At 35.8% G+C, this 26764-nt stretch overlaps 1 protein-coding gene across 2 annotated transcripts in view; it reads right to left on the bottom strand.

Moving 5' to 3' along the window:
• Positions 1-1047: 1047 nt before the first annotated feature.
• The window catches only part of LOC121407698 (cytoplasmic dynein 1 light intermediate chain 1-like), a 36115-nt gene continuing 10398 nt past the window's right edge, over positions 1048-26764 (bottom strand). The window contains exons 5-12 of one of the 2 annotated variants that reach the window (XM_041598884.1): positions 13140-13321; positions 10609-10702; positions 9729-9864; positions 6315-6426; positions 5675-5773; positions 3674-3784; positions 2089-2200; positions 1048-1420 (exon numbers count right to left, since the gene is read on the bottom strand). In XM_041598884.1, coding sequence (XP_041454818.1) covers positions 1317-1420; positions 2089-2200; positions 3674-3784; positions 5675-5773; positions 6315-6426; positions 9729-9864; positions 10609-10702; positions 13140-13321 — 950 coding nt within the window. In that variant the 3' untranslated portion in view covers positions 1048-1316. The remainder of the gene's footprint in view (positions 1421-2088; positions 2201-3673; positions 3785-5674; positions 5774-6314; positions 6427-9728; positions 9865-10608; positions 10703-13139; positions 13322-26764) is intronic. The other variant, XM_041598885.1, reaches the window with a different exon arrangement.

The raw sequence follows: 26764 nt of genomic DNA, 5'->3' as shown, positions 1-26764 counted from the left end.
TGTACTTGATATAATCCTCCTCCGGAATCTTTGATGAGGTCTTTGCAATTTGATCATATAAAGATGAGGGACTGCTCCATATTTTGCTTGAAAGCAAACATCAATATATTTGAATCTGTTAGCTACTGAAAAATAGTGTTCTTATGAAATACCTAGCCCACCCTTGATGGATGAGTTACCAAAATAACTATGGGAGGCCCTGAAAAACAAAACCTTTCTTGTTAAGTTTTGGTACATGGACCGTTTAAGATTCTTGTTCATCAATTTCTTTTACCTTAAAATACAATACTCTTTCATTTGCAAGACTTTAAAATTCTACGCTTAGAGTGGACTTACACATGCACTACCCGACAAGAACAAAATTACTCCAAGAATTTTCAATCTGTTCTTACAGCAAGACGGAAAATCCCGTCGCTCTGCAATACTTGCATTTCAGACACATCAGTAAGTTACATTCGAAAGAACTGTTGCAGTTTACACCATATATCTTGGAAAGAGATGATGCTCTTGTGATTTGGAAGTTGGCTGAAGTAATTTAGTGCAAGTAATAGATGAGAGACATTCAAAATGCATGGTGGGTAAGCCTTAGCGTGAGGTCACACATTGCTGACATTACAAGAGAACGATCATACCGTTTTTCTGACAAGATTCTAGGAAGGTACATGTACACCTGTGCATCTAGCTAGAGATGAAAAGAGAGAGAGAGAGCGAGCATGCCGTAAGTCCCCAACCCCTCCCCCATCTCACTCTCTATCTCTCTCCCTTTCTAAATGTTTTTCACTGACCAATAGAATGTAGAGCATACCTAAAATATTATCCTCAAATGTGTACAACAGCAGTTTGACATCGTTTTAGCTTCACCTATTAGGGAATAATGCCCTGCAAGCATGCATTGGCTTGGCAATGCTGCAGATGACTTGCTGCAGACCACAAGCCCTCAGACACACCTACAGCAGCCATACACTATGACAATAAACGCTTACCATCCAGCTTACAGAAACATGTCAAGGATGAAGAGATGCAGTTATACAGCAAGACGTTCTCTGGATTCTTAGCAGAGCTTGCTACCTCTTTACCGAAGACACACCCAATATGAAGCAAAGTCTACACGCCGTCGAGCTGCTTTGCAAATCCTTGTCATTCGCTAAAGGACAGAATCGAGCCATTGCTGCGAAGAACATCACCTTCTGTGCCAAGTGTAGACTTCATAATATATTTACTATGATAAGAATAGCCCTCAATGGACGCATGAGAGAAGATATAATGTCTTTTTTTTCATAGACGAGTTGACGGTAATATGATACTTTTTTTAAGCCTTATGAAACATCTGAGCTTGGTGCTGTCCCTGCTACTGGCTTGTTACCTTTTGTCATTCGGTGAAGCTCTGCAGCTGCATCATTCCGGACTGCCTTCTCACCACCTGCAATTAAAAGAAAATTTATCACTTGTTTTTCCTTTTCACCGTAACTATCAATACCATAACTGATCCAATTGCTGGACTACCTATATAATTATCCATGACCAAAAGAATGTTAATTGCATGACACATAAAATCATTGATATTAAACTATTTCACTCAAACTCAACCCAACACCAATCTCATCACAACAGTATGTTCTACTTTCATTACTCTTTCGTAAGGAAATTCAAAAAAAAAAATTAGCACCATTTGCAAAAAAAAAAGTCTTGTAAAATAAACTGTGTGTGCATTCCAATTAAATTGGATTGAATCGAAATCGTTATATTGATAAAAAACATTATGGCATGCAGCCAAGGCTGATATATTGTCAGTTAATAATAGAGTAAAAATAAACATGATTAAAGAGTATATATTAAATCAAATATGAAGACAATTGCAATGTGAAGATATATAATACAAAGTTTTTAAAATATATAGTAAATTCAAGTTTATATCTTCTAACACATTATGAGGGCCATATCTAGTAAGCTGATATCACTATTTTCTGAGCTTCTTATATCTTGGGTTATCCATGACAATAGATGGGCTTTCTTGTTTTTACTAAAAATATCAGAAATAACAAGATGATTGTATTCATAAGAAGATTTGGTCAAAAGCATCTTCCTTACCTGTTCTTGGGCCACCGGGCGATGGGGAGTTGACGCTCTTCTTGCTAAGTAGACTGTTGAAGAAGTTTGCTAGCACACCTTCATTGGCAGAACCTGGTTTGCCAGGATCGATCTATTAAACAAAATGAACCCAAGAAAGGCATGATAGCATGTAAAATGGGTGAGAGATTCAAAGGACATATGTCAACTATGAGGAGAGGGAAGGTGGTCACCCTTCTCTTCATGAATTAAGTTGTTGTTCATTTTGAATGTTCATTTTGTTGTTGTTCATGAATTAAGTTGTTGTTCATTTTAGTAGACGTTTGCATGATTCAACCAATCTAGATGCAAATTTTTTGTTTTGCTCGAATAAAGTTTTTCATAAGCGATTAAAGCTTGTGTATAGTTTTGGTAAATCCACCAAAATGCACCTATCACTATTCCAATTCATTGCTAGCTAATATGAATGGATATGCCCTATAATAGTTATGATGTGGAGGATATGAAATGAAAATGTGTTTTACAGGATAAATTTTGCGATTTAACATGGAAATTTAACTTGATCGGGTCACCCGATCAAATTAAAATATCTGTGTGTTTTTGTCTTTCAATTAAATTCTATTCCAAGTCATTAAATGGGCTGAAACTTTCAAGATATGTTCTTTGTCTGTAACTTTTGGATATCTAATCACTAAATTTATAAGATAAGTGCTTGAATGCCCATTTTTTAAATTTAAAACAAGCATTGCCGAGAGAGGGTACTATATATCCAAGATTTGAATATTTGAAATTTTCTCAGAGAAGTGCAGTTGGAAAAATATCTAACGGTAACTACGCTTCAGTAAGACTGTCATATTAGATGATATTTGATTATCAATCACATTATTGACCCTTTACCAAAGCTATACACAGGCTTTAAGAATATCTATAAAGACCACCTGCATGTATAGGCCACTTTTCTTACATATTTTTGGTAATCTTTAGAATAATATTTCACAGTATATCATGGCACTTACATGAAAACAAAATCCCAATTTTTCAAAGCTCTGGGCACTGTTTCATAGAGGTGTTTGTAAAGTTATGTAGAACCTTACAAACAATTGGAGTATCATGCAAAACAAGTGTGTTTCAATCATATCAGCAGATACTGAAATGTGCAATTGTTGATGAATGTTAAAAGACTTCTCTAATTTCAGGACAAATATATTTTTTGCCCTTATTAAGATGATATCATTTGAAATGCAAATACACTTTGTTCACATGAAAAATACTAAGCTCACACTTTGCAAAATATAATTCCAGTTGTTAATATCGGAATAGATTTGGGTTGACAACTTCATAATATCTCCATTGTCATTCTAGTCTTACAATAATGCAATAGATTTGTTGAATCTTTAGTGTTATTGCATCACCTTTCAAGTCTTTCAAAAATCAACTTGAGTTAGCATTACATAATACTGCACATACTTCTCTCTCTTCCCAAATCTAAGTTCCAGTATTTGAAAAGATATGAATAGTGTATGATGCCCGGAGAATTACATTATGATTGAGGACACTAAATGACAGATAAGTTGCACCACATCAACTGATAAATATTTTTACTCACTTTTGGTTTTCCTTGTGCTGTGATTGGCGATGCAGCAGGGACGTTTGATGGATTTCTCTTTTCTGGTGTTCTCATTGGTCTTGTGTCTTGCGCCCTTGGGGAAGCTTCCTGCTGAAAAATAAAAGAAAAGCAAAATGCTCCGACAATTATTTCATTGAGCATCTCTCGATGTTTTTTGTACAATGCCTATACTTAGCTTGTTGTATGCAGAGGATGAATGTCAAACATTTGTACCGTTGCACATGTAACGTCCATTATGTACCGTTGCACGGTCAGGAACAAGGGGAAATCACTATAAACATTAGAATTCTATGCATTGTGCTTGGTAAATGCAGATGCAATGTGCGTAGGGCTTACTGGCTAAATGTGCATTGCTTCTGCAGATCAGACATGCGTTTGAGAGAGTGGGATTTTGCTTTCATATTTTCATAGATTTTCGTAAGAAAAAATTTACAATTTTTTTGTATTTTCGCTAACTTACGAGGCATTGTACAACACAAATAGCGAACACTCTTATTCGTGCAATGGTGCGACATTTCACATTTGGTGAAAGAAACAGACACTTTATTCAACTCGGCTATGCCTCTTTGAATAGAGCATCTAAGTTTTTGCGAAATCTCGAACCATAACACTCCGGTATTTTGTATACTAATCAATGCACACTTTAATCTTTTAAAATGCATGGGGTGACAATCCAGCACCCATCCCCCTCCTGCCATTATACATGCTTTAATTTTCTCTGCAATGCACAAATGCATCCCCAACATTTTTTTTCTTCAGGATTTAACATAGCTACAGAGACTAAATTTGCAACGTACAAGTTCATGATTCCGAGGATGGGAAATTGTGTACTGGCACATCAAACAAATGCTCAGAAGCATGATTTCAATCCCAAGTGTTCAGCCAAAATTCAGAATTATATGATAAACCTTCCATATTTTATGCTGTTTTGTTATGGAACAATGTTTTTTTTTAAACTCAGTACATACAAAATATGATCAATATGTAGTAATGAACATCTAGCCCAATTCGCAATCATGGCATACAAATGAATGCAATTAGCTACATGTGTCAATGGTGTATTTTTACCCATTTGAAAAAGTGCATGAAAGCTTCTTGCGCTAATTGCCCAAACGTGCCTCAAATCATCTTAACCCACAGAGAAAGAGTCTGTCTCTTCCAATTTGAAACACTACCCACATAGCAAAGGCCATATGACAATTAAATGACCCTTTAACCCCTTGTTTTCCTATCAATCAACCCCTCACAATACCATGCATACAGTCAGCCCAACTGAACATAACTGAACATAAAGATTTTGCCAAAGGGGAGTGCATCTAATAGACTTGGAGTCATAAGAATCAAAAGTTGAACTGAACCCAAACTTACACTGACAGCCTACAAAATGGATGTTTTCAAATCAGAGGTTTCAACTTGAGATAAACCAGAAATATTGTTGAATATTTCACACGAATGGGGCAACCTGATCATGAATAAATTTGATTTAACTCATCATTTTGAAAAATGCTAATTAGACCAACTACTATAAAAGTGATTCATAATACTGACAATTCGATATAGGTTAGCCCAAAGCCAACCATATTTGGAGGAAGGATATTTTTTTAATGACCAGCACTTCAAGTCACTCCTGTCTTCAATCATAATTTATCTTTTGTTGTGTAATTCATATATATTCTCTATGTTAGAAGCATTAAAACAGACCATATACATTAAAAAAAAGTAAAATACAAAAAGAAAGAACACAAAGACAAAACAAATACAAAAGAGAAATTCATCAACTAAAATTAATTGATGAAGTGTTTTCTTCAGGTTATTCACTTGTTGAAATGTTTTTACTTCAGTGTAACACACCCAAAATCATACACTGATTAATATTGGGCATAATGCCTAATAAAGTTCAGTCAAATTACACCCCTCCCCCCCAAAAAAAGAGAAAAGTTCTGAAATTAAGCTGTGGTCTTGTAACTTCTTAATACTCACCCCTGGTTTGCCTTGTGCTGCATTCCTAATGGTCGCTTGTTGCTTCATTAAGAACACCTGCTCATCCTCTGCGACAACCTCTTTGTTATCTTGTAACAACTGAAAAGAAGAGGAATACAGCGAATCGGTGAAATCACAAGATTCCCCAGGTACAACCCCAACATCCCCAATCACCTTCACCTACCTACGCGAAGATATTTGAGTTGCAAGTTCAGCTAACAGGAAGCCAATCAGCTATCAGTATAATAAATTATCTGTACATACATATTGAACATGCAAATTATCAAGTCTAGGTCACTAGCCCTTGTAAGCAAAAATAATTCAAATAAAATAAAAGTTGAAAAAACATGCCAATGGAACTTGCCCTTAAATACACCTTTTCAATTTTAATGGCATTAAGACACAATGTTTTCACTAAGCAAAGAGTTGATTCAGGTGAGCTTCTCATGAAACAAATAGCAAAGAACTTTACTCTCAGCAAATCAGATGCAAGGATTTCCAGTAGATTATGACAATAGACAGAACCAAAATCACTGACTATTTTTCACTAGTATTAGTTTCATGAAAGACTCCCCAGAGTTGCCAATTTGAGAGAGGAAATGCTGATTCATCCTTGCCCTTGAAAAGATAATCTACATACCCTCCGGACAACTGGCTTGATGATGACTTCATCAAACTGCTTCTCTGGATCTATGTTGGCCATGTTCTCGTATAATATACTGATTTTCTGTAGATTATCCCACCCTGAAGGCCTGTAAAAGCGAAATGATATCAATGAGATGAAATCAGTGCTTACCATATTTTCTATATCTTTTACTGTTTTACATCGCATTCAGTTGTTGCACTGGTTATTGACTTGATTTTCAATATATTAAAAGTCAAGTCCAACACAGAAAAATGATGATTTGAATGAATAGAGAAAAATCAAACTAGCTAAATGCAAAAAAAATTATCAAAATAGGATGTAAAATATAAGAAAGTTATGACATTTTAAAGTTTTGTTTATTTTTCACGAAACAGTTATATGCACATCTCAGTGACATGCAAATGAGACAGTCGATGATGTCCATCACTCACTATTTCTTTTGTTTTTTTATTGTTTGAATTATACAATATTTCATTTTTACAAATTTGACAATAAGGACCAATTTGACTGAACCATATAGTATTAGCACAATGCTATTTCTACGTGTTCAGGGAGGAATTAATCTTTGTTTCACTTGACAATGAGGAAAAAATTAGAATATTTCATATAATAAAATACAAAAGAAATAGTGAGTGGAGGACGTCATCTGTCTTCTCATTTGCATACCGACCAGGATGTGCATATAACTGTTCCGTGAAATTAAGCGAAACTTTAAAATGACATAACTTTCTTATTTTACATCAGATTTTGATTAAATTTTCAATGTTATGCTTGTTGGAATTTTCTCTTTTTATTCAAATCAAGCAATGGTTGGGGTGGACTTGTCCTTTAACACAATATGGCCTATTAGGCTTAAGATCAAATATAGTAGCTATTTTTACCGCAATGAAAAGGTCATGCAATTGAATATTTCTTTGATAATGCAAATGTCAAATGTTGATGAATCAATGGAAATGCAAGACTACATGTAAACTGAACCCATAATGGGCCTGGACCTTTCAAGGAGAAAACCATCTACATGTACGACCACTTGTATCATATTCACATGCCAACTGATAGCCATTAAAGGCCTGGTCCCACTGGCTGACGGACACAAAACATATTCATAACGGATACAGCAGACAAGCAAAATTTCAGTTTTTATCCGCTCCAGACAACGGACAAAATGGGTGAGCAATGAAATCACAATGGACTATGAAACACGTATGCAAAGAGTACACAACGGATACATAGGGGAAGGCGGGGTAAGTTGTGACAGTTTTTGCTTTTTGCATGTTAGAATTGATATGATTAATAATCTTGTCGAAATAAGTACCCTGCCTTGAAATTTAATTCTTCTGAAATATTTTCCAGCTATATATAACTTTCTATCCCCACACTGAAAGTCATCGTGACCTTTGAAAAAAACGATGTCAAATGGCTCAACTTGCCCCATATATGGGGTAAGTTTGAGCCACCTTCTGGGGTAAGTTGAGCCACAAAAACTATGTACAAAATGTATGAGGGGAGACCCAGCACGTCAGTTCATTGTTTAAAGTCTTTTCATTTGCTAATTCTCTATAAATACTAACATCCTTTAAAAGGAAAAGAGCAGTCATGTAAATTTGCTCCTTTCAGCCAGCATTTCACTCAATTTTTATGGTTTGTTTGTTTTTTAAGATACATTACCATAGGAATTACCATGGCTCAACTTGCCCCATGCTGTTTGGCTCAACTTACCCCAGTCCGAACTTAGTGCGATAATTTGTATCCACACATTTATTATGCATCCATCATATTAAAGACTATGACAATAATGAAGATCCATACCTGGACTGATAAAGTTGTTATCATGTCTTTATTATATTTAAAGACGTGTGTGTTTATAAAGCACTTATCTATTTCACACTCCTTTTTACTTTTTTGGCTGAAATTCATATTTTTCCCTCTAAAAAAATACTTTTTGTTTTCAAAGTTGAAAACAATGTGGTGGGGTTAGGGGTTATGCTATGGGTCACCAATAAATGACACCACCATGATGTCTGACTCATTCATTATTGGCCTGGGGCTAGTGGCTCAACTTGCCCCTATGCTCAACTTACCCCGCCTTCCCCTAACGTTTTTCAATGAATGACAAGATTCTTTTCTGTTTTACATCCTCTCTGCATCCTGAAGTGCAGTGGGACCGGGCCTTTAATCCCATCTATTTTGCTAAGAGGACAATGGATTGCATGGACTAAGCTGATCATTCTGAGGCGTTGCATTATTGTTTTGTGGCCCAAACACGGAATAGAGTGTGTGCAGCGCTTTGCAACCAAAATGAAAAGGCGCTTTATCAAAATGTATATTGAATCGGATTGGATACTGTCAAGTATTGAGTGCATGTCATACTACCACACATGAAAGACATGGTACAAAATGGTAAATAATGGTATCTTCTGCAAATAATAAAAAACAACTTTGATAAAAGCATCATTCCACAAAACACCCTGAGCAATCACCCCCCCCCCCCCTTATTTTGCTGTTAGGCAACACTTCAAATGTGTACACAATTTCATTACAGGTCTCTATTTGTCTTAACTACATGACAAGTTGTGGGTTGAGGGTGGCAAATCTATTAAAAGTGATAACCTCAAGTGCTTTATGCATTAGGACAACATCTGTAAGTGGTACAAATAGAGATGTAATATCACTCCAGTCATATGATTCTAGCTTCCCTGCACAATGAAAACACTTCATCCACTCCTTGGGAAGCATTCTAGCAAGAACAATAATATAGCCCCCCCCCCCCCCTCTATGCAATTATCACATTATTTCTTTTTGCTTTAAGGTCAAGTCCACCCTAGAATTTGTTGATTTGAATAAATAAAGAAAAATCAAACTAACATAACGCTGAAAGTTTCATCAAAATCGGATGTAAAATACAAAGAAAGTTATGGCATTTTTTTTCACAAAACAGTGATACACATACTCAGTGACATGCAAATGAGAGAGTCGATGATGTCCCTCACTCACTATTTCTTTTTTTTTATTGTTTGAATTCTACAATATTTCATTTTTTTTAATTTGACAATAAAGACCAACTTACTGGGAAACCATGAAGTATTACACAATGCTAATTTCACATGTTCACAGAGGAATTAATCCCTGTTTCACTTGACAATGTGGAGAAAATTATATTTCACATTACAAAATACAAAAAAAATACTATAGTGAGTAAATGACATCATCAGTCTTCTCATTAGCATATCGACCAGGATATAAATGTTTTGTGCAATTAAGCGAACTTATGTCATAACTTTCTTATTTCACATCCAATTTTGATGAAATTTTCAGTGTTATGCTTGTTGGATTTTTGTCTTTTTATTCAAATCAACTTTTTGTTGGGATGGACTTGTCCTTTAACAATACACCAAATTTGATACTCACACAAACAGGGCATCCTTTTCCACTACCAGTGCCGTCGAGTTGAATGGGAAGTCATATAACCTATGTAGAAGATATCTGTTCAACAGATCACAGTTCTTGTTCTCTTTCACAGATACATAAAATAAAGCTGCACCATCTGAAGTAATATGTGAGTTCAGGAATTTTTACATCAACATCTGTTTTTTTTTCTTCATTGTAATTTTGTTACATTTTTAATAAAGTAGAGTTAATCTAAAAGTGTGCATAATAAACCAGAAGAAAACTGTAAAATTATATGTGTATCCAAGGACTATTTCAGTTTAGCCTGTATATTTTGTGTTTTTTTTTAATTATTATTCATGATTCATGATTTATTCATACAATTAAGAATTGAGAAGAATCAAGATTAAGAAATATACATGTACGTATTCAGATTATTTTTCAGAGCAAGGCTTCAGGTACAAGGCTTAATTGAAATGAAATGTAATTTTCACACATCTTGAAAGTCTGAACTGTATGGGTCTGCACCCTCCCCTCTCAAAAAAAAAATCCCAGGAAACTGAGGTCTTTACTCCCCAAAATGTTTAGAACAGCCCCATGAATTACTGATAGGTTCAATTAATCATTTAAAAATGTTAATGGGAATAAACAGCGGGAGCAATAGTCCACATGTAGAAAATACCCTGCTTCTAAATAAGTCCTACTGCACAAAGGCCAATAAAATTCAAGAATTCCATAAAAGTAACCAGTAGATAGCAAATAAATCTATGGCTCCAAGTCTGCAATCAGGATCCTGGTTAACATATATTGCCTTTCTGAAATGATGGTACGTACACCTGTTACAAATAAACCCCTTTTTATTAATTAAGAGCAGACATACAAATCACATTGAAAAGGATACAATTTAGACATAATTTCCGGACATTCTGTTGTAAGAAATCTAAATGCTCATCGCTGTAGTCTTGGTCTTTCTCCAATGTGCTGACGTAGTCAGACTGCATACACAAGAAAAAAAAAAGGGGGAAAGGAGAAAATTATTTACAGGTCAAGTCCACCTCAGAAAAAAAGTTGATTTGAATCAATAGAGAAAAATCAGACAAGCACAATGCTGAAAATTTCATCACAAGTGGAATGCCTCTGGCCGTCTCACCTGCATCACGCGGTTCAATATAGCAGCAGTGCTGACTTTGCATACTACTCTAACTCGCACAAGATGTTCAGTGATACATGGTTACTCTTATGTCCTCTTTTTATGAACTAGACCAATAAACTTACAGAGATATGATGGTTATTCAACAAAAAACCCCAACATGGCCAAAGTTCATTGACCTTACATGACCTTTGACCTTGATCATGTGACCTGAAACTGGAACAGGATGTTCAGTGATACTTGATTACTCTTATGTACAAGTTTCATGAATCAGATCCATAAACTTTCAAAGTTATGATGGTAATTCAACAGATACACCCAATTCGGCTAAAGTTCATTGACCTTTGACCTTGGACATGTGACCTGAAACACGCACAGGATGTTCAGTGATACTTGGTTACTCTAATGTCCAAGTTTAACGAACTAGACCAATAAACTTTCAAAGTTATAATGGTAATTCAACAGATACCCCCGATTCGGCCAAAGTTCATTGACCCTAAATGACCTTTGACCTTAATCATGAGACCTGAAACTTGCACAAAATGTTCAGTGATGCTTGATTACTATTATGTCCAAGTTTCATGAATCAGATCCATAAACTTTCAAAGTTATGATGGGAATTCAACAGATATCCCCAATTCGGCCAAAGTTCATTGACCCTAAATGACCTTTGACCTTGATCATGTGACCTGAAACTTGCACAAAATGTTCAGTGATGCTTGATTACTATTATGTCCAAGTTTCATGAATCAGATCCATAAACTTTCAAAGTTATGATGGTAATTCAACAGATACCCCCGATTCGGCCAAAGTTCATTGACCCTAAATGACCTTTGACCTTAATCATGAGACCTGAAACTTGCACAAAATGTTCAGTGATGCTTGATTACTATTATGTCCAAGTTTCATGAATAAGATCCATAAACTTTCAAAGTTATGATGGGAATTCAACAGATATCCCCAATTCGGCCAAAGTTCATTGACCCTAAATGACCTTTGACCTTGATCATGTGACCTGAAACTTGCACAAAATGTTCAGTGATGCTTGATTACTATTATGTCCAAGTTTCATGAATCAGATCCATAAACTTTCAAAGTTATGATGGGAATTCAACAGATATCCCCAATTCGTCCAAAGTTCATTGACCCTAAATGACCTTTGACCTTGGTCATGTGACGTGAAACTCATGCAGGATGTTCATTGATACTTGATTAACCTTATGTCCAAGTTTCATGAACTAGGTCCATATATTTTCTAAGTTATGATGACATTTCAAAAACTTAACCTCAGGTTAAGATTTCGATGTTGATTCCTTCAACATGGTCTAAGTTCATTGACCCTAAATGACCTTTGACCTTGGTCATGTGACATGAAACTCTAATAGGATGTTCAGTAATACTTGATTAACCTTATGGCCAAGTTTTATTAACTAGGTCCATATACTTTCTAAGTTATGATGTCATTTCAAAAACTTAACCTCAGGTTAAGATTTGATGTTGACGCCGCCGCCGTCGCCGCCACCGTCGGAAAAGCGGCGCCTATAGTCTCACTTTGCTTCGCAGGTGAGACAAAAATCGGATGTAAAATAAGAAAGTTATGACATTTCAAAGTTTCGCTTCATTTCACAAAAAAGTTATATGAACGAGCCAGCTACATCCAAATGAGAGAGTCGATGATGTCACTCACTATTTCTTGTTTTTTATTGTTTGAATTAACAATTTTTCAATTTTTACGCCTTTGACGATTAGGACCTCTTTGCCTGAAGCACAAAATGTTAAAATAATGGAATTCCACGTGTTCAGGAAGGAATAAACTTCATTTCACATGCCAATGACGAGAAAATAAAAATATTTCATATATCATATGATAAAGTCCAAAAGAAATAGTGAGTGAGTGATGTCATCAGTTCCTCATTTGCATACCGACCGAGATGTGCATATAACTGTTTTGTGAAATGAAGCGAAACTTTAAAATGCCATAACTTTCTTACTTTACATCGGATTTTGATGAAATTTTCAGTGTTATGCTTGTTGAATTTTTCTCTTTTTATTCAAATCAAGTTTTTGTTGGGGTGGACTTGTCCTTTAATAGCGCGAATTATCATTCTTGGTTTAAATCAACCTAATTCATGGTCAACAAATCAACATGTAGTTAGAATATTTTCAATTCAAGATATGATCCAAATTCTTTCACCTCACAAAACACTGCCCTCTATTGACACAAACATTATATGAGCGACAAGCATCATGTTTTTTTTCAGCCATAGGAAAATTCATCTTACCTTGGTCACGACGACTACAATTGGAACGCCTAAATTATGTGTGAGTGTGGTTTCTCCTAGAGGAAGCACGACAACCTCTTCGTCCTCCGTCCCCGTGGGTTTGGTGACGCCAGACGTTCTCCTCGAAACGGAGGGATCGTTCCCCGTCTCGGGCTCTGTGTATGCTTGGAATTGTTGTACCACTGCAGGGAAGATAAACATATGCAGTTCATGAAAGAGAGATTATATGTATAAATCATTTATTCTTTGATTTTACTGGTAGATTGATAGTTTTGAGGTTATTTGTCAGTTTGTGATTATATACATGTAACTATTTGATTGTCATTTATTGTAAATATTGATATCACTGGAAGAAATAAATAAAGAAATTTTTAAAAACAAAATTCCAAGGCATCTGCTGGTGAATGTGAAGTCAAATCTAAAATGAAGGTTATGATGATTATGTCATCCGATGATCGTTAAGTGCATCTCGTGTCAATCCCGAGTGATTCAGCTGTCAACAATACAGAAACAGCGGAATGGTTAAATTTTATTACGTAGTATTTTTTCCTCTCTTCAGACTTGGACAGTGCCTTGCAATCTGAAGAGAATTTGGATAGTCCTATCATGGCAGTAATGTAATTTCATTATTGGCTCTAGATATTTGGGACAATGAACCATGATTCATATTTTTTCACAAATGAAAAATCCCAGCTGTGTATTGTACTGTGCAACATTACAAATCAAATTTCTAAAAGTAGTACTGAACACTACTGAAAAAGGAGGCAAATGATGTGAAATTTTGAGAAGTCAATTCCTTCTGTAGAGATTTTTTCTTAATTCTTTTTATTCAAGATGATTCCAGAATACATACAAATAGATGAGAATAATAACAAAAGAAAACAAAATACAGTAGGTTAAAACATGTTGAATGAAAAGGGGCAAACAGTGAGATTAAATCATTTTGGGGCGCTTTATTAGTGAGTGCATTAAATTCAGGAACTGATTATTATCATAATACCACAGGGCGCGACAAACCCACTTGCCCTGGGCAAGTGAATTTACGTGCTCTTGCACTTTATGATGGAGTATATATTTAAGCTTTAAAATTACACCAATTTCATGACAATAATACATGTATCTCCATTCAACAGAGATGGTATGTTAAACTGAATGAAAATTGAAAAAGCGTAACACCACCTTTTGTGGGGCGAGTTCAAGATGCATGGCCCTATAGTAACACTTACACTGCAGTCCGGGGGGGGGGGGGCACTCAGTATATAATGCATAGTGGGTATGTGTCGCGGAGGGGACCCCCATTTTTACACTCAAATTTCCGTTCCAAGGCATAGCATTTTTGTCTTATTAGAAAAAGAACAAAGAAAGCCGCTCCAAAGCATAGCATTTTCTTCTTATCGAGAGAAAAAAAAAAAAGAAATCCGCTCCACAGCTTCGCATATTTTTCGTTACGCCGTTCCGGTCGCATTGATATGCTACAATGAGCTGCAATTTCGGTGAAAAGCGGCCTCAGAGCACTGTCCGACCATCGCCTCTGCGCGAGCGCACTGCAGGGATGCGTACGCACTCACACGCTGGCGATATGTTCCAAGGACCCCCGTTTTCACAAACATTTGTAGTTCCGATGCCCTCCTTTTTACAATAAGCCCGCTCCAAGGCCCCCGTTTTTTGTCTCGCCCTCGGCACACCCCCACCATTTTTTGGTCGAGTGCCCCCCCCCCCGGACTGCAGTATACAATTTACAACAATTATTACCCCGGCTCTAGCTTGAACTTTCACTTTATCAGTAGTGCTCAGAGTATTCAAGAATGTACTTTGCAGGATTATGCATGTACGGAAGAACGCCAACTAAAAGAGAGTGCAGTTTCATTTTCTTCTCTATTAATGATATGCATGTATACAGGTAATTTGATTCATGGAGTGACCAGCTTCCATCGCTCCCAAATCCCAATGCGTGGGCCATCTTCTCCCATTCTGGGGAGGTGGTCTAAAAATACTGTTCAGTGTACAACAACTCTGAACTGCTGTATGGCAAGTATCCCATCTGGTGCATACAGGTGTGTGAAGGCAAGGAGGCAGCGGATTTATATTGAGACACCACAGTACTGTCTGCTACATAATGACAATGAATGGCACACAGGAGTAGTTTAGTCATCGCTATGTGACTAGGATCTGTGTAGGCAATCATGCAATTGACCTTAACACGTCACATTCTATTGAGATATTATTGATTCAAAGTGGGGGTGGTGAGGTATAGAGTTTGGTATCCAAACCGGAAGAGTAATTTGGAAGAAAGACATCAATCATTAGGTTGAAGTTCGATTCAGTTAATGAAAGTTCTACCAAATAATAATATCTCCCAGTTTGAAATCTACCTGAACTATTCAGTATAGTGCAAATATCCTACACAAGTAGACCTACATCATGATCACATGCATCAAATCATTGAATTCAAACTTCTTTTGTTTTGCAGAGATAATTGATTGCAGGCAGCACCTACCTCCATGATTGCAGAAATGTAGGCCTATATGTACATGTATAAATGGAGGTAGAAAGAAATGTATACCATGCCCACAAAAATGTAAACATCAGCATTCTAAAAACACAGACTAGAATTGGAAGATTTATAAAACAGTAAATTTCCCAACAAGATTCAATTGAGAATTATGCAAAATTTAAATAGCATTTTTCACTAACTAACAGCCTACCATGCACAAATGCAGATGTTATGTCCATGTAACTTTTTAACACTTGTCTGGAAAATCAATATTTTGTTACACTGATTAAACTGCAATGCCAATCCTTCATTTATGAAGGGTTGCACTTTAATAAAAAGAAATGCCAGTTATGGTAATGATCTCAAATGAGTTCGAACAGAATCCAATAAAATGACCACCCAGGCACCCAAGTGTATTTGTGGAAAATGACGGCAAAACTCAAATCAAAGGTTGGGTATTTTCCAATTAATAAAATATTAATACACTGCCCCACATTTGCTTTTCTGTGTTAGTGATACTTCTGCTTTTCAGCTAAGAGTTCATGAAGATAAGTTTTGTTCAATGTACCAGATCTGAAACTATTACCCCTTTCATAAACCCAATTACTATGAATTAGGCGGCTAATAGCAGCATAATTTGGTCGTAAAAATTGGAGGAAGACAAGAGTTATCCGCATTTCTCTGATGCTGCTATTATCCGCATAATAGCGGCATCGGGATAAGATTTTGAGTTTATGAACGCATTTCCAAATAATGCGGATAATTGCCATGGTGCGGTCACAAGGTCACCCTTTTCCAACACAACCGCATCGGAGGGGGCGTGTCCAGTTGTCATGGTAATTATCCGCCTTTTTCAGGACGGGCGCTCGTAAAAATAATGCGGCTTATTTTCGGAGTTTATGAACGCAATTTTTATTGAATTATCCGCATTACTCTTAGGCGGCTAATTGGAGGATAGGTTTATGAAAAGGGTATTAGATAATAGGGTGACGACAAACCTTGATTTTAAAGGAAACCAAAACCCAAGAAGAGAAGTAATACTATTGGAAAGAATAAAATGAAAGGAACAATTTTAAAAAGTTTCATCAAAATCGGTTATGAAATAAGCAAGTTATGGGAGTTGTACTTTCTGTACTTGTACTTTCTATGGGCATCCTCAAATTGGCAAACATGCTTCAAAATGGCTGATTTTGTGGACAACTCTCCATTTGTTTTGTACACAAACTTTCAGATTTTCCTCATTGTCTTTCAAATTTCATCTTACCGCCTTCTGAGCACAGCATATGTCATGGGAAAATATAATCCACACCATATATGTCAAGGTCAGGAGGAGATAATGTGAAATATGTAAAATAAAGGGGAAAATCTGAAAATATGTGTACGAAACAAATGGAGAGTTGTCCACAAAATCAGCCATTTTGAAGCATGTTTGCCAATTTGAGGATCCACACAGTAAGTACAACAAGACTTTTCAATCGTCCATAACTTGCTTATTTCATAACCGATTTTGATGAAACTTTTTTTAAATTGTTCCTTTCATTTTAATCTTTCCAATAAGATTGCTTCTCTTCTTGGGTTTTGGTTTCCTTTAAAGACTTTCTCATGAAATAATTGTTTACCAATGTAAACACACTGTATGGTATTAAATTGTAACCTGACATTTTAATAGCAAGCATGTATTTCAGTTTAGTTTCAGTTTACAGTTAAGGGGGGGGGGGCACATAAAATTGATTAGAGGTCCTGTTGTATGGGAGAAAGAAAATGTTTTTGCAAATATAATTCTTTCCACAAATGAGTGGAACAATCCTTTTCATTTGTATCATTCATTCTGACAGAAAATTCATGCATGCCTTCATCACAATTTGCAACTAGGTGCAAAACCAAGGTTACTTTCCTCTTTCTTATGACATAATTCATTACATTTTATAGCCAAGTTGGGACTTTTTTTTTTGTTCCAGCATAGTTTGTTTCCTTTTGCATTGTTACACAAATAATTACTTGGGACACTGCACATGCTCAGTTGCGGACTCTACATGTACATCGATGAAAAGAGCGCAAATTTGTCTGCCTCGGTCCGTATTGAATCAAGACACGGTTACAAGTGTGAGTTTACTCCCCATCCAATGCCAGGTTCACCGGGGTCAGATGCACTGAGACCTGTGATAAACAAGCCATCTGTTCCGATTTCACCGAGACAATTCAATTGTCAAATGGGCGTGTAATCCATAGTACATAAGTCTATTCAGCTTGATGTAGCCTACTCACTTTAATTTCCCCCAATATTTCTACATTTCTTTTGTGTCATCTCCGAAGCTCTCTTTATTCATTACCATAATTGCACTGCAATGTAAACAATGTAAAATCCCATCTCTTGCATGAATGTAGCAAAGTGCATTGACATGACATTGACATTCTTGACAACATTTTTCTCTGCACATAAACAGCACATTTTTTCTTCACCAAGTGTTAATTATATAAGAAAGATTAGGAATGTGATGTCACTGATACTCGAGGCAAAGAGAAGTTCATAAACAAAAATTAATAATCAAATTTTGATTTCATCTCTTTGCATGTACATTGCAACTAAAGAGTTACTAGTTTTCTGTTTAAGATATATTGATATTTCAGAGAGCAATAGCCTACATTGTACGCTTCTTAAAATTGTAAGTGACTTTGTCCACACAAATGTAGGTCTACACTCTAGAGTAGTTTGCACATACATGTATCAATATTTTATCATCATTTAGGATCATTTCTGCTATTTCTATTTATCAGAAAAAGATCATTTGAATCATGAGCTCAATGGCAATTTATTATGACTTCCTGAAACTTTGAATATATCAATTATAGAGTATTACATTGTAAATAAATAGCTTCATTGTTTTTATTTTTGTTACATGTAGGCTCACATGTACATTTCATCAATTTCAAACTACATACATGTCCACACGGTTTTAAAGGTATTGTTTAACTTTGTGAGCAGCCAATTTAAAAAAAAAATTCAAACCAAGATGAAACATGTGTACAAGTGCATGTATTAGAACTAATAAACCCTGAAAACAACCATTATTGAGAATGAAAAGCTAAAATTACAAGGCAAACCCTGATTTTGTAAATAGGTGTCTTATAGACGCCTAAATACTACACATAAGTGTATGGGATGAAATTAAGATGGTGTTTCCGGTCACTTTATAATTCGATTTTTGAAGCACTAAATAATTATTTTCTATCGCAATTTTTTCTGGGCTTTATATTTGTAACATATCACAGACACAGGTGACAAGTGTGACCTTCTAGCTCACTTTTTTTTATAAGTCAAACCAATGTTAACCAATCACTTTAAGGTTATTACAATTTTACACATAATCACGCTAAAAATGTTATTAAAGCTAAAATTTTTAGCTTTGCAAATGAACAATTTGGTTTCCAAAACTGTATACAGCACATGCACTGTGTGTAATTCAAGTTTGCAAATCATATACATGTAGTTTGTGGAAACACTGTATTCCACATTGATGACTCATAAGAATTGTTATTTGATGATCACACACAAAATCCCCAGTACCTTAGACCAGTAGTCTACATGTATTATGTGTATGCACACTTTACAGCTGGATATGTATATACTTGCTCTACTGACTTTCAATTAAAGATTCAGTAGCAGCTCCTGGTGATAAAGTATTAAACACATACTGTACAGTAAAGAAATATTATCATTGTACTACTATACATGTATGCATCATACAGTGTAGATTTATGATTGTAGTTTTTCATGGGGTTGTGAAACAGCGATAATTCATTCGTGAAGGGGCCTACATGTACAATGTACAGACTTAACCTGTGCTGGGGCCCGTTGCAGAAAGATTTGCAATCAATCGCAACTCTAAAAATCACGCGCAACTCTAAAAAACACGCGCAACTTGATTTTCAACCAATCAACAGCGCGCATTTGGGACTTGCGATTGATTTTTTTACTTGCGTTTAAACGCAACTCTTTCTGCAACGGGCCCCTGTACATGTACTGACAAGTACTGTATATTAATACTGTTTTACATCATGCAAACTAAAATTAAGAACCTTTTTTTTACAGGTATGATGCATCATACCTATACATGTAGGAAATATTTATCCAGATATTTGTATGTATCTCAAAATTCATACTCATGAAGATCTTCAGGTTTCTTAAATTCCAATTCTTTGATTTTTTCTGTTAAATGTGCAATTCAAATGGTGTCCAGGGTTTCGTTCTCCATTAACCTTATTTTAACTGGGCTATTCCGGACCAGGATAACCGGGAGAGGGGGTCAATTTGACCCCTCCCCCTCAGATCTTGGCCGCAAAATTTTGCATGCGAGTAGAGCCAGATGTTAATTGCAAGACTGTACAGTAAAATTTTCAAAAAATTAAATGTTTATATATTTTAATACTTACATGTATTTATGAAAATAAATTTGTTTTTTGTGGATGTTTTTGCCTTTAACTCACTTTAGGCAAAGTAAAAAAAGAAAGTAGTTGATCGTCCTCGCGCGCATCTATTTTGGCCGCCGCATGGAAATTTTTTATATTTACTATTTTCAAAAATTGGCTAAAAAAAAAAAAAAAAATCGGGATGTTCCTTTTTTGATGTTCCCTTTTTCATTGCAGCTTCAATTTTCTTGATATTTACTATTTTTATGGCTGTTGAATAGCGAAAAAAAATCACAAAATTGGCGAGCGATTTGCTCTCATGTGGTTTGGGATCTCTCTCACAACTTCAAAAACAATTGCAAAGTCCGATATCGCCGTAAATGCAAGAAAGAAAAAAATTATGATTTGTTTTTCTATTGGAATTTTGAAGATACCATCATAAATTAGCGTGAAAATAAAGTTTGCAAACTCGGGGAAGATCCCGGATTTCATCATTTTTAGTGCATTTTCGGGGACCCCGCTTCCTGAATCTGAACTAATCCGTTGCATGCTTTGGAAATATGGCGCAGAAAAATCAATTTTAATGACATAAATTTGTATTTCGGCGGGTTTTTGGTGAGTGATAGCACCTGTACTTCGATGTGTGTTACGGTGATTTACTGCTTGTTGTGACTCTGTTGGGTAATGCATGACTTGTGTGCTGGGATGATGTTATTGACTGTGCTGGCGCAACATGTGAATTTGTGCAATGAATTGAATTTTCTAACGTCAGCAGGCAGTGCATTGAATATTCAAAAAAATAATTTCAAGTGGGTTATTCTTTATGAAGATTGAAAATAATTAATGGGATTCCAAGAAGTGCCAATTCTGTTCAAATTTGATAAACTTTATTCTTCCTTGAGCTATTCAATTTGATGGAAAATTGTAAAAATTAGTATCTAACACTTACAGTTACAAACATGAAAATAATAAACATTAGGCCTATGTGAACAATTAACTCAATCATCATTTAACATTTGATATCAATTAAAAATGAATAAAAATTGAACAGTATTAAACAAACATGTAAATGAATATACAAGCAGCTGGAAAACTGCGATGCGAAACCATGCCCAGAGCTAAAAAAAAAAAAAAGAGATTGGCTCTGGAAAACTAAACATGGCTCCATGGTAATCAAATGACCCCATCCCCATGCATTTTTTACCTTTTCAAGAATGTTAAAATCATTCACTTGACATGAACGTTTTGTATTACAATACAGTAGCGGTATACATCAGTATAAATACATCAATAGATTTTTATCACATAATACATTTTCCATAGATTTCCAATCAATTGTATATTTATATATATATATTTCTACTCATTTATTAAATATTGAGCATGCATCGATCACATATTTCGAGCTTGACATGGCCTGACAACGATTTTAATAAAAAAATTGCAAAAAAAATAGTAAATAGTAAGGACCTCCCTCATCACTGATGTCAAAAAAAGGGCTGAGAAAATGCCTCCTTGTTTTTAAAAAAAATAGTAAGATAGCAAATAGTAAGGACCTCCCTCATCACCGCTCTCAAAAAACCCGGACGATCAACTACTTTCTTTTTTTACTTGGCCTTATATAGCTAGAAGAAGGCTAATTTTTTGTGAAAGTATCAATTTTTACATTTCTAACAAATACAGACCAAAAAATTGCCAAAATATAATTATTTTCTTATAAATTTTTATATTTTTCGAATTCTTATGTATTTCTTTGGGTTTTTTAAACCTTTGTTTTTATTTTTTTTCTAATGAACTTTGGCGGGGACCCTTTTGCAATCATAAATAGCATAAAATAAATCCATTTAAATCAACAAAAGTGATAATAATTATACATTTATGATTTGCATTGACTTTGTTATTATTTGTACATGGAATCACGTTTTTTAGCAATTTTGGATCTGACATGCACTTTAAAATGTTAAAGTTTAAATCAATCTCAGACAAATGTTAATTTGAATAAATAGAGAAAAATCAGACAATCATAATGCTGGAAGTTTCACCAAAATCGGATGTAAAAGAAGAAAGATATGACATTTCATAGTTTTGCTTATTTTTCACAATAATTATGCACAATTTAGTCACATGCAAATGAGAGAATCGATCATGTCCCTTAAGTTATACAATATTTCAATTTTTACAGATTTGACTAAACGGCCCATTTGACTGAACCATAAAATGTTAAAAAATGGTAATTCCATGTAATAAGGGAGGATTAAAACTTTGCTTCACAGGACAATGAGTAGAAAATTAGAATATTTCATATGATAAAATACAAAAGAAATAGTGAGTGAGTGATTTCATCAATTCCCTCATTTGCATACCCACCAGGATGTGCATATAACTGTTAAATCAACACTTAAAAATGAAATTTTCAGCTTTATGCTTGTTGGATACTCTCTTCTTATTCAAATCATCTTTTTGTTGGGGTAATTTCGGAACCGAGTGCCCGAGGGTCACAAATTTGGTCTCAAAAAGAGTTACAAAACTTCTACATGTACATGTAAGTAAAAAGTCAGTGAGCGGCGCAAAAAAAAATTTGCATGGCGGCATAATGACAAAATTTGTTGAGGGGGGTCAAACTGACCCCCCCCCCTTCCCAGTCAGATAAGGGTAATTATTAGACCTGCATACTCTAGATTAGCAATTTGATTAGACTACTGTATTTAAAAATGCAAATTGACAACTTTTTACCATTATTTTGCTACATATCGTCCATTAAAGTTTATTTTGATTTAATATATATATATATATAAATATTTCATTTTTTCTTCATAGATTGAAATGAAAAGAAAATTTATAATGATCATTGTCAATATAAGGGGCAAAAAGCAAAAGTACCGGGTAATGGCAAAGCTGTGTATCTTTGTGTTGGGCCTAAAAACTCATATAATAAATAGATGATACATGTGTAAGGCTCCTTCCCCCCCCCCCCCCCCTCTCTCTCTCTATTTTGGTTTACATGTATGTCATATCAGTATTTTCATCTAAAACATAGGCCTACATGTAAGAAAGAACTGCAGGGAAACTTAACCTTAAGTTCAGCTCTTGATTATAAAGCAAGAATAGACATGAAGTCTGATTATGGCATGAATGTGTACATTACATGTACATACGTAACTGTATACCCCTAGAAAACTTCAAAAACAAAGTAATTCAATCTCTCCTCCTAAATCAATTAGGCACAAATCAATCCCACAGATTAGGCAGTATTGGCAGCTACTGCCAGCATATGACCTATAGATGTGTATTTTGCCATGAGTATTTACTTGGTTCCATTGTATATAGAGCTCCTACTCTTTAGACAACCAAATTTTCAATATATAGTTTGAATGTGCATGTACTGTACATGAAAATATGCTGCTTACTGCTTGAAAGATGAGTATCATATATCATGTATAAACTGAAACAAATAATATGGTTAATTTCTAAATTTGAATTTGGAAATCATTGTCCATGTATGAACAAAAATCTGAATCTGAAATGTTGTTGGTAGTCATTACAAATAAAATACATAAAAAAAAGAATAAGCATAAGAGTACTACATGTAACAACCCTGTACATTTATCAACTTTAGTGTGTATTACACATTAACTTTTCATGTATTGACTACATTTTGTGGTTTGACTCGATAATTCATGATGAAGAGCCCTAAAAATTATCCAAAGTACATCATAAAAGATATCTTTAACACTAACTGTGTCAACTTCAATGCATCCCATCGATATCTTACATGTTTTGGTTCAGTGAAAAACTGTTTATACCCCCATTACACCAACGCTACGTCCATGTAGTTCTCGCTACGTCAAAGAAAAATAGCCATGACGCAGTGGGAACTGCTGCAGCATACTGGGAGTGTAGCGAGAACTGTTATTGACATGATATAGTCTGCATGATCTCCGGAGACAAATTTTCTGCTACGTGGACTTTGAACATGTCCAAAGTCCATGTAGCGAGATCGCCGTCTGAGCAGTGCGTAGTACTGACGCACTAATGACCTTCTTATCGCGTACTAAAAGCTCTAACGACGTAACATAGACGTAGTGGACACAGAAAGAACGTAACAACATTTCTAGCACTTTTCCCCATAGCCTCTGCCTTTTCATTCCAGGAGTATTCTTTTGGCTGTCTTTGTATGCAGCCAGCTTCCTGTTGTATATGACCGGGTTTGCCTCCAACCACTCCACCATGTCTTCCTCCTGTTCAGGGCTGAGGTCAGTGAAGATCTTAGGCTTGGAGGACTCTCTCTTCCTCGCGCCAGAGGTCACGGAGGACACAGAGGCCACAGATGCTTCGTTGCTGCTTGAAACGTCATCACGACGTGGAGGAGGAAGAAGAGGAGGCACAGAGCCCTGGGGTTCACTGCCACTGGGTTTGTGTGACTTTTCTACAACTTCATTCAGTTCCATCTCTCTTTCCTTGGGTGCCTGGCCTGCTGTTGTTTATTCTTCTTTCTTGGCGGCATGATGCTGGTCGTTACCTATCTGAACTCTGGAGTATGAATGTTGACCTGCTAGATCATTATGCTCACGTGTCGGAGACGTAGGTACAACGTGTCGCAATCTGCGAGGACGTAGAGAGAACGTAGCGGGAACCGTTTTGATGCTGCACAGACAGCGCCTGCGCGCACAATGAACTCAGTGGGAACACCACTAACGCACCATGAACGTATCAAGGATGTAGCGCAGACATAGCATGCACGGGACGATTTTCATATTTTTCGAAAACGGAAGTTATCGCTACGTCCCTGCCATTTTTTTCGGAATTTCAAAGACGTAGCGGGAACTTCCTCCGGTGTAATGGGGGCATAAGAATGGAAAAAAAACACTGAAAGCCAAATTTTATTTACTCAAATAATAAGACTTTGTAATTCATGAAGCAAAACCCTAACAAGTAGAACACCTCTGGTAATATCGCCTGCATTATGCTATTCAATATACATGTACCGGTTTGTAGCAGCAGTGCTGGCTTTGTTAATAATCATCATTCATCGAAGGTGAATAATTTTTCACAGAAAGCGCCATCCATATGATAATTTGTTGTTCTCAAATGACCTCTGAATTTATACATGTGACCTGAAATTTGTGCAAGATTATCAGTGATAATTCCAAGTTTTATGAAATAAATCCATTTACGTAAATATTTTCAAATTATGACATTTCAATAATAAACTTAACCTTGGTTAAGATTTCAATGTTGATACTACATGGTCAAATTTCAAAGAACTTGATCATGTGACCTGCAATTAATGCCACATGATCAGTGATATTTTATCATCCTTAAGTCCAAGTTTCATGAAATACAAGTAAGTACATGTAGGTCCATATCAGCCGCCATAAAGTCGCTCGTAACTTACAAACACCTTTATGAAACAATCACCTTAACACATTACAATTGTGTGGGGGGGACATCTTTGACCTCTTCACATCTTCCCTAATCAAAACAAAGAGTTGGAATAATTCAAGATGGCATTCATAAAGAGCTTGGGATGTTCAACACAAGGCAAAAGCAATTTTGTGTCTCGCCCACTTATGAAAATAACCAGAAATATTGTGATTTGCGAGGGCACGCAAGAGAATTATATTGAAACTTCATTGTAAAATGACTGGGATGGAATAACACTTGTCATAAGAGCCTTGCACGTAAACTTTAATGTTGACCTGAAAATGACCTTTGACCTTACCATGTGACCTCCGACTGCAGCATAACATGCAGTTCGCCTAAGTACATCTACCATCCAAGTTTTGTTGAAAAGTAACTTAAGGTTGCGGAGTTAGGTGTCATAAGAGAGTCTTGCATGTAAACTTTAATGTTGACCTGAAATGACCTTTGACCTTACCATGTGACGTCTGACTGCAGCATAACATGCACGTCCCCCAAGTCTATCTAACATCCAAGTTTGGTTGAAAAGTGACTTATAGTTGTGGAGTTAGGTGTCATAAAAGAGTCTTGCATGTAAACTTAACGTTGACCTGAAAATGACCTTTGACCTTACCATGTGACCTCCAACTGCAGCATAACATGCAGATCCCCCAAGTTCATCTACCATCCAAGTTTGGTTGAAAAGCAACCTACGGTTGCGGAGTTATGTGTCATTAGAGGTTTGTGACGCACGGACAACGGACGACATTTGGATCCCTAAGTTTCGCCTTCACCTCTGGTGGGCGAGACAAAAAAGGCTTTTAAAAACCATCTACCATCCAAGTTTGGTTGAAAAGCGACTTACGGTTGTGGAGTTATGTGTCATTAGAGGTTTGTAACGGACGGACGACGGACGACATTTGGATCCCTAAGTTTCGCCTTCACCTCTGGTGGGCGAGACAAAAAAGGCTTTTAAAGGTCAAGTCCACCTCAGAAAAATGTTGATTTTAATCAATAGAGAAAAATCAGACAAGCACAATGCTGAAAATTTCATCAAAATCAGATGTAAAATAAGAAAGTTATGACATTTCAAAGTTTCGATTATTTTCAAAAAAATAGTTATATGACACGCCAGTTACATACATCCAAATGAGAGAGTCAACGATGTCATTCACTCACTATTTCTTTTGTTCTTTGTTTGAATTATACAATATTTTAATTTTTACGAATTTGACGATTAGGACCTCCTTGCTTGAAGCACAAAATGTTAAAATAATGGAATTCCATGTGTTCAGTGAGGAATGAAACTTTATTTCACATGACA

Source organism: Lytechinus variegatus, chromosome 2 (assembly GCF_018143015.1).
Source record: "Lytechinus variegatus isolate NC3 chromosome 2, Lvar_3.0, whole genome shotgun sequence".
NCBI classification, from domain to species: Eukaryota; Metazoa; Echinodermata; class Echinoidea; order Temnopleuroida; family Toxopneustidae; genus Lytechinus; species Lytechinus variegatus.
This window is presented reverse-complemented; position numbering and strand designations above follow the sequence as displayed.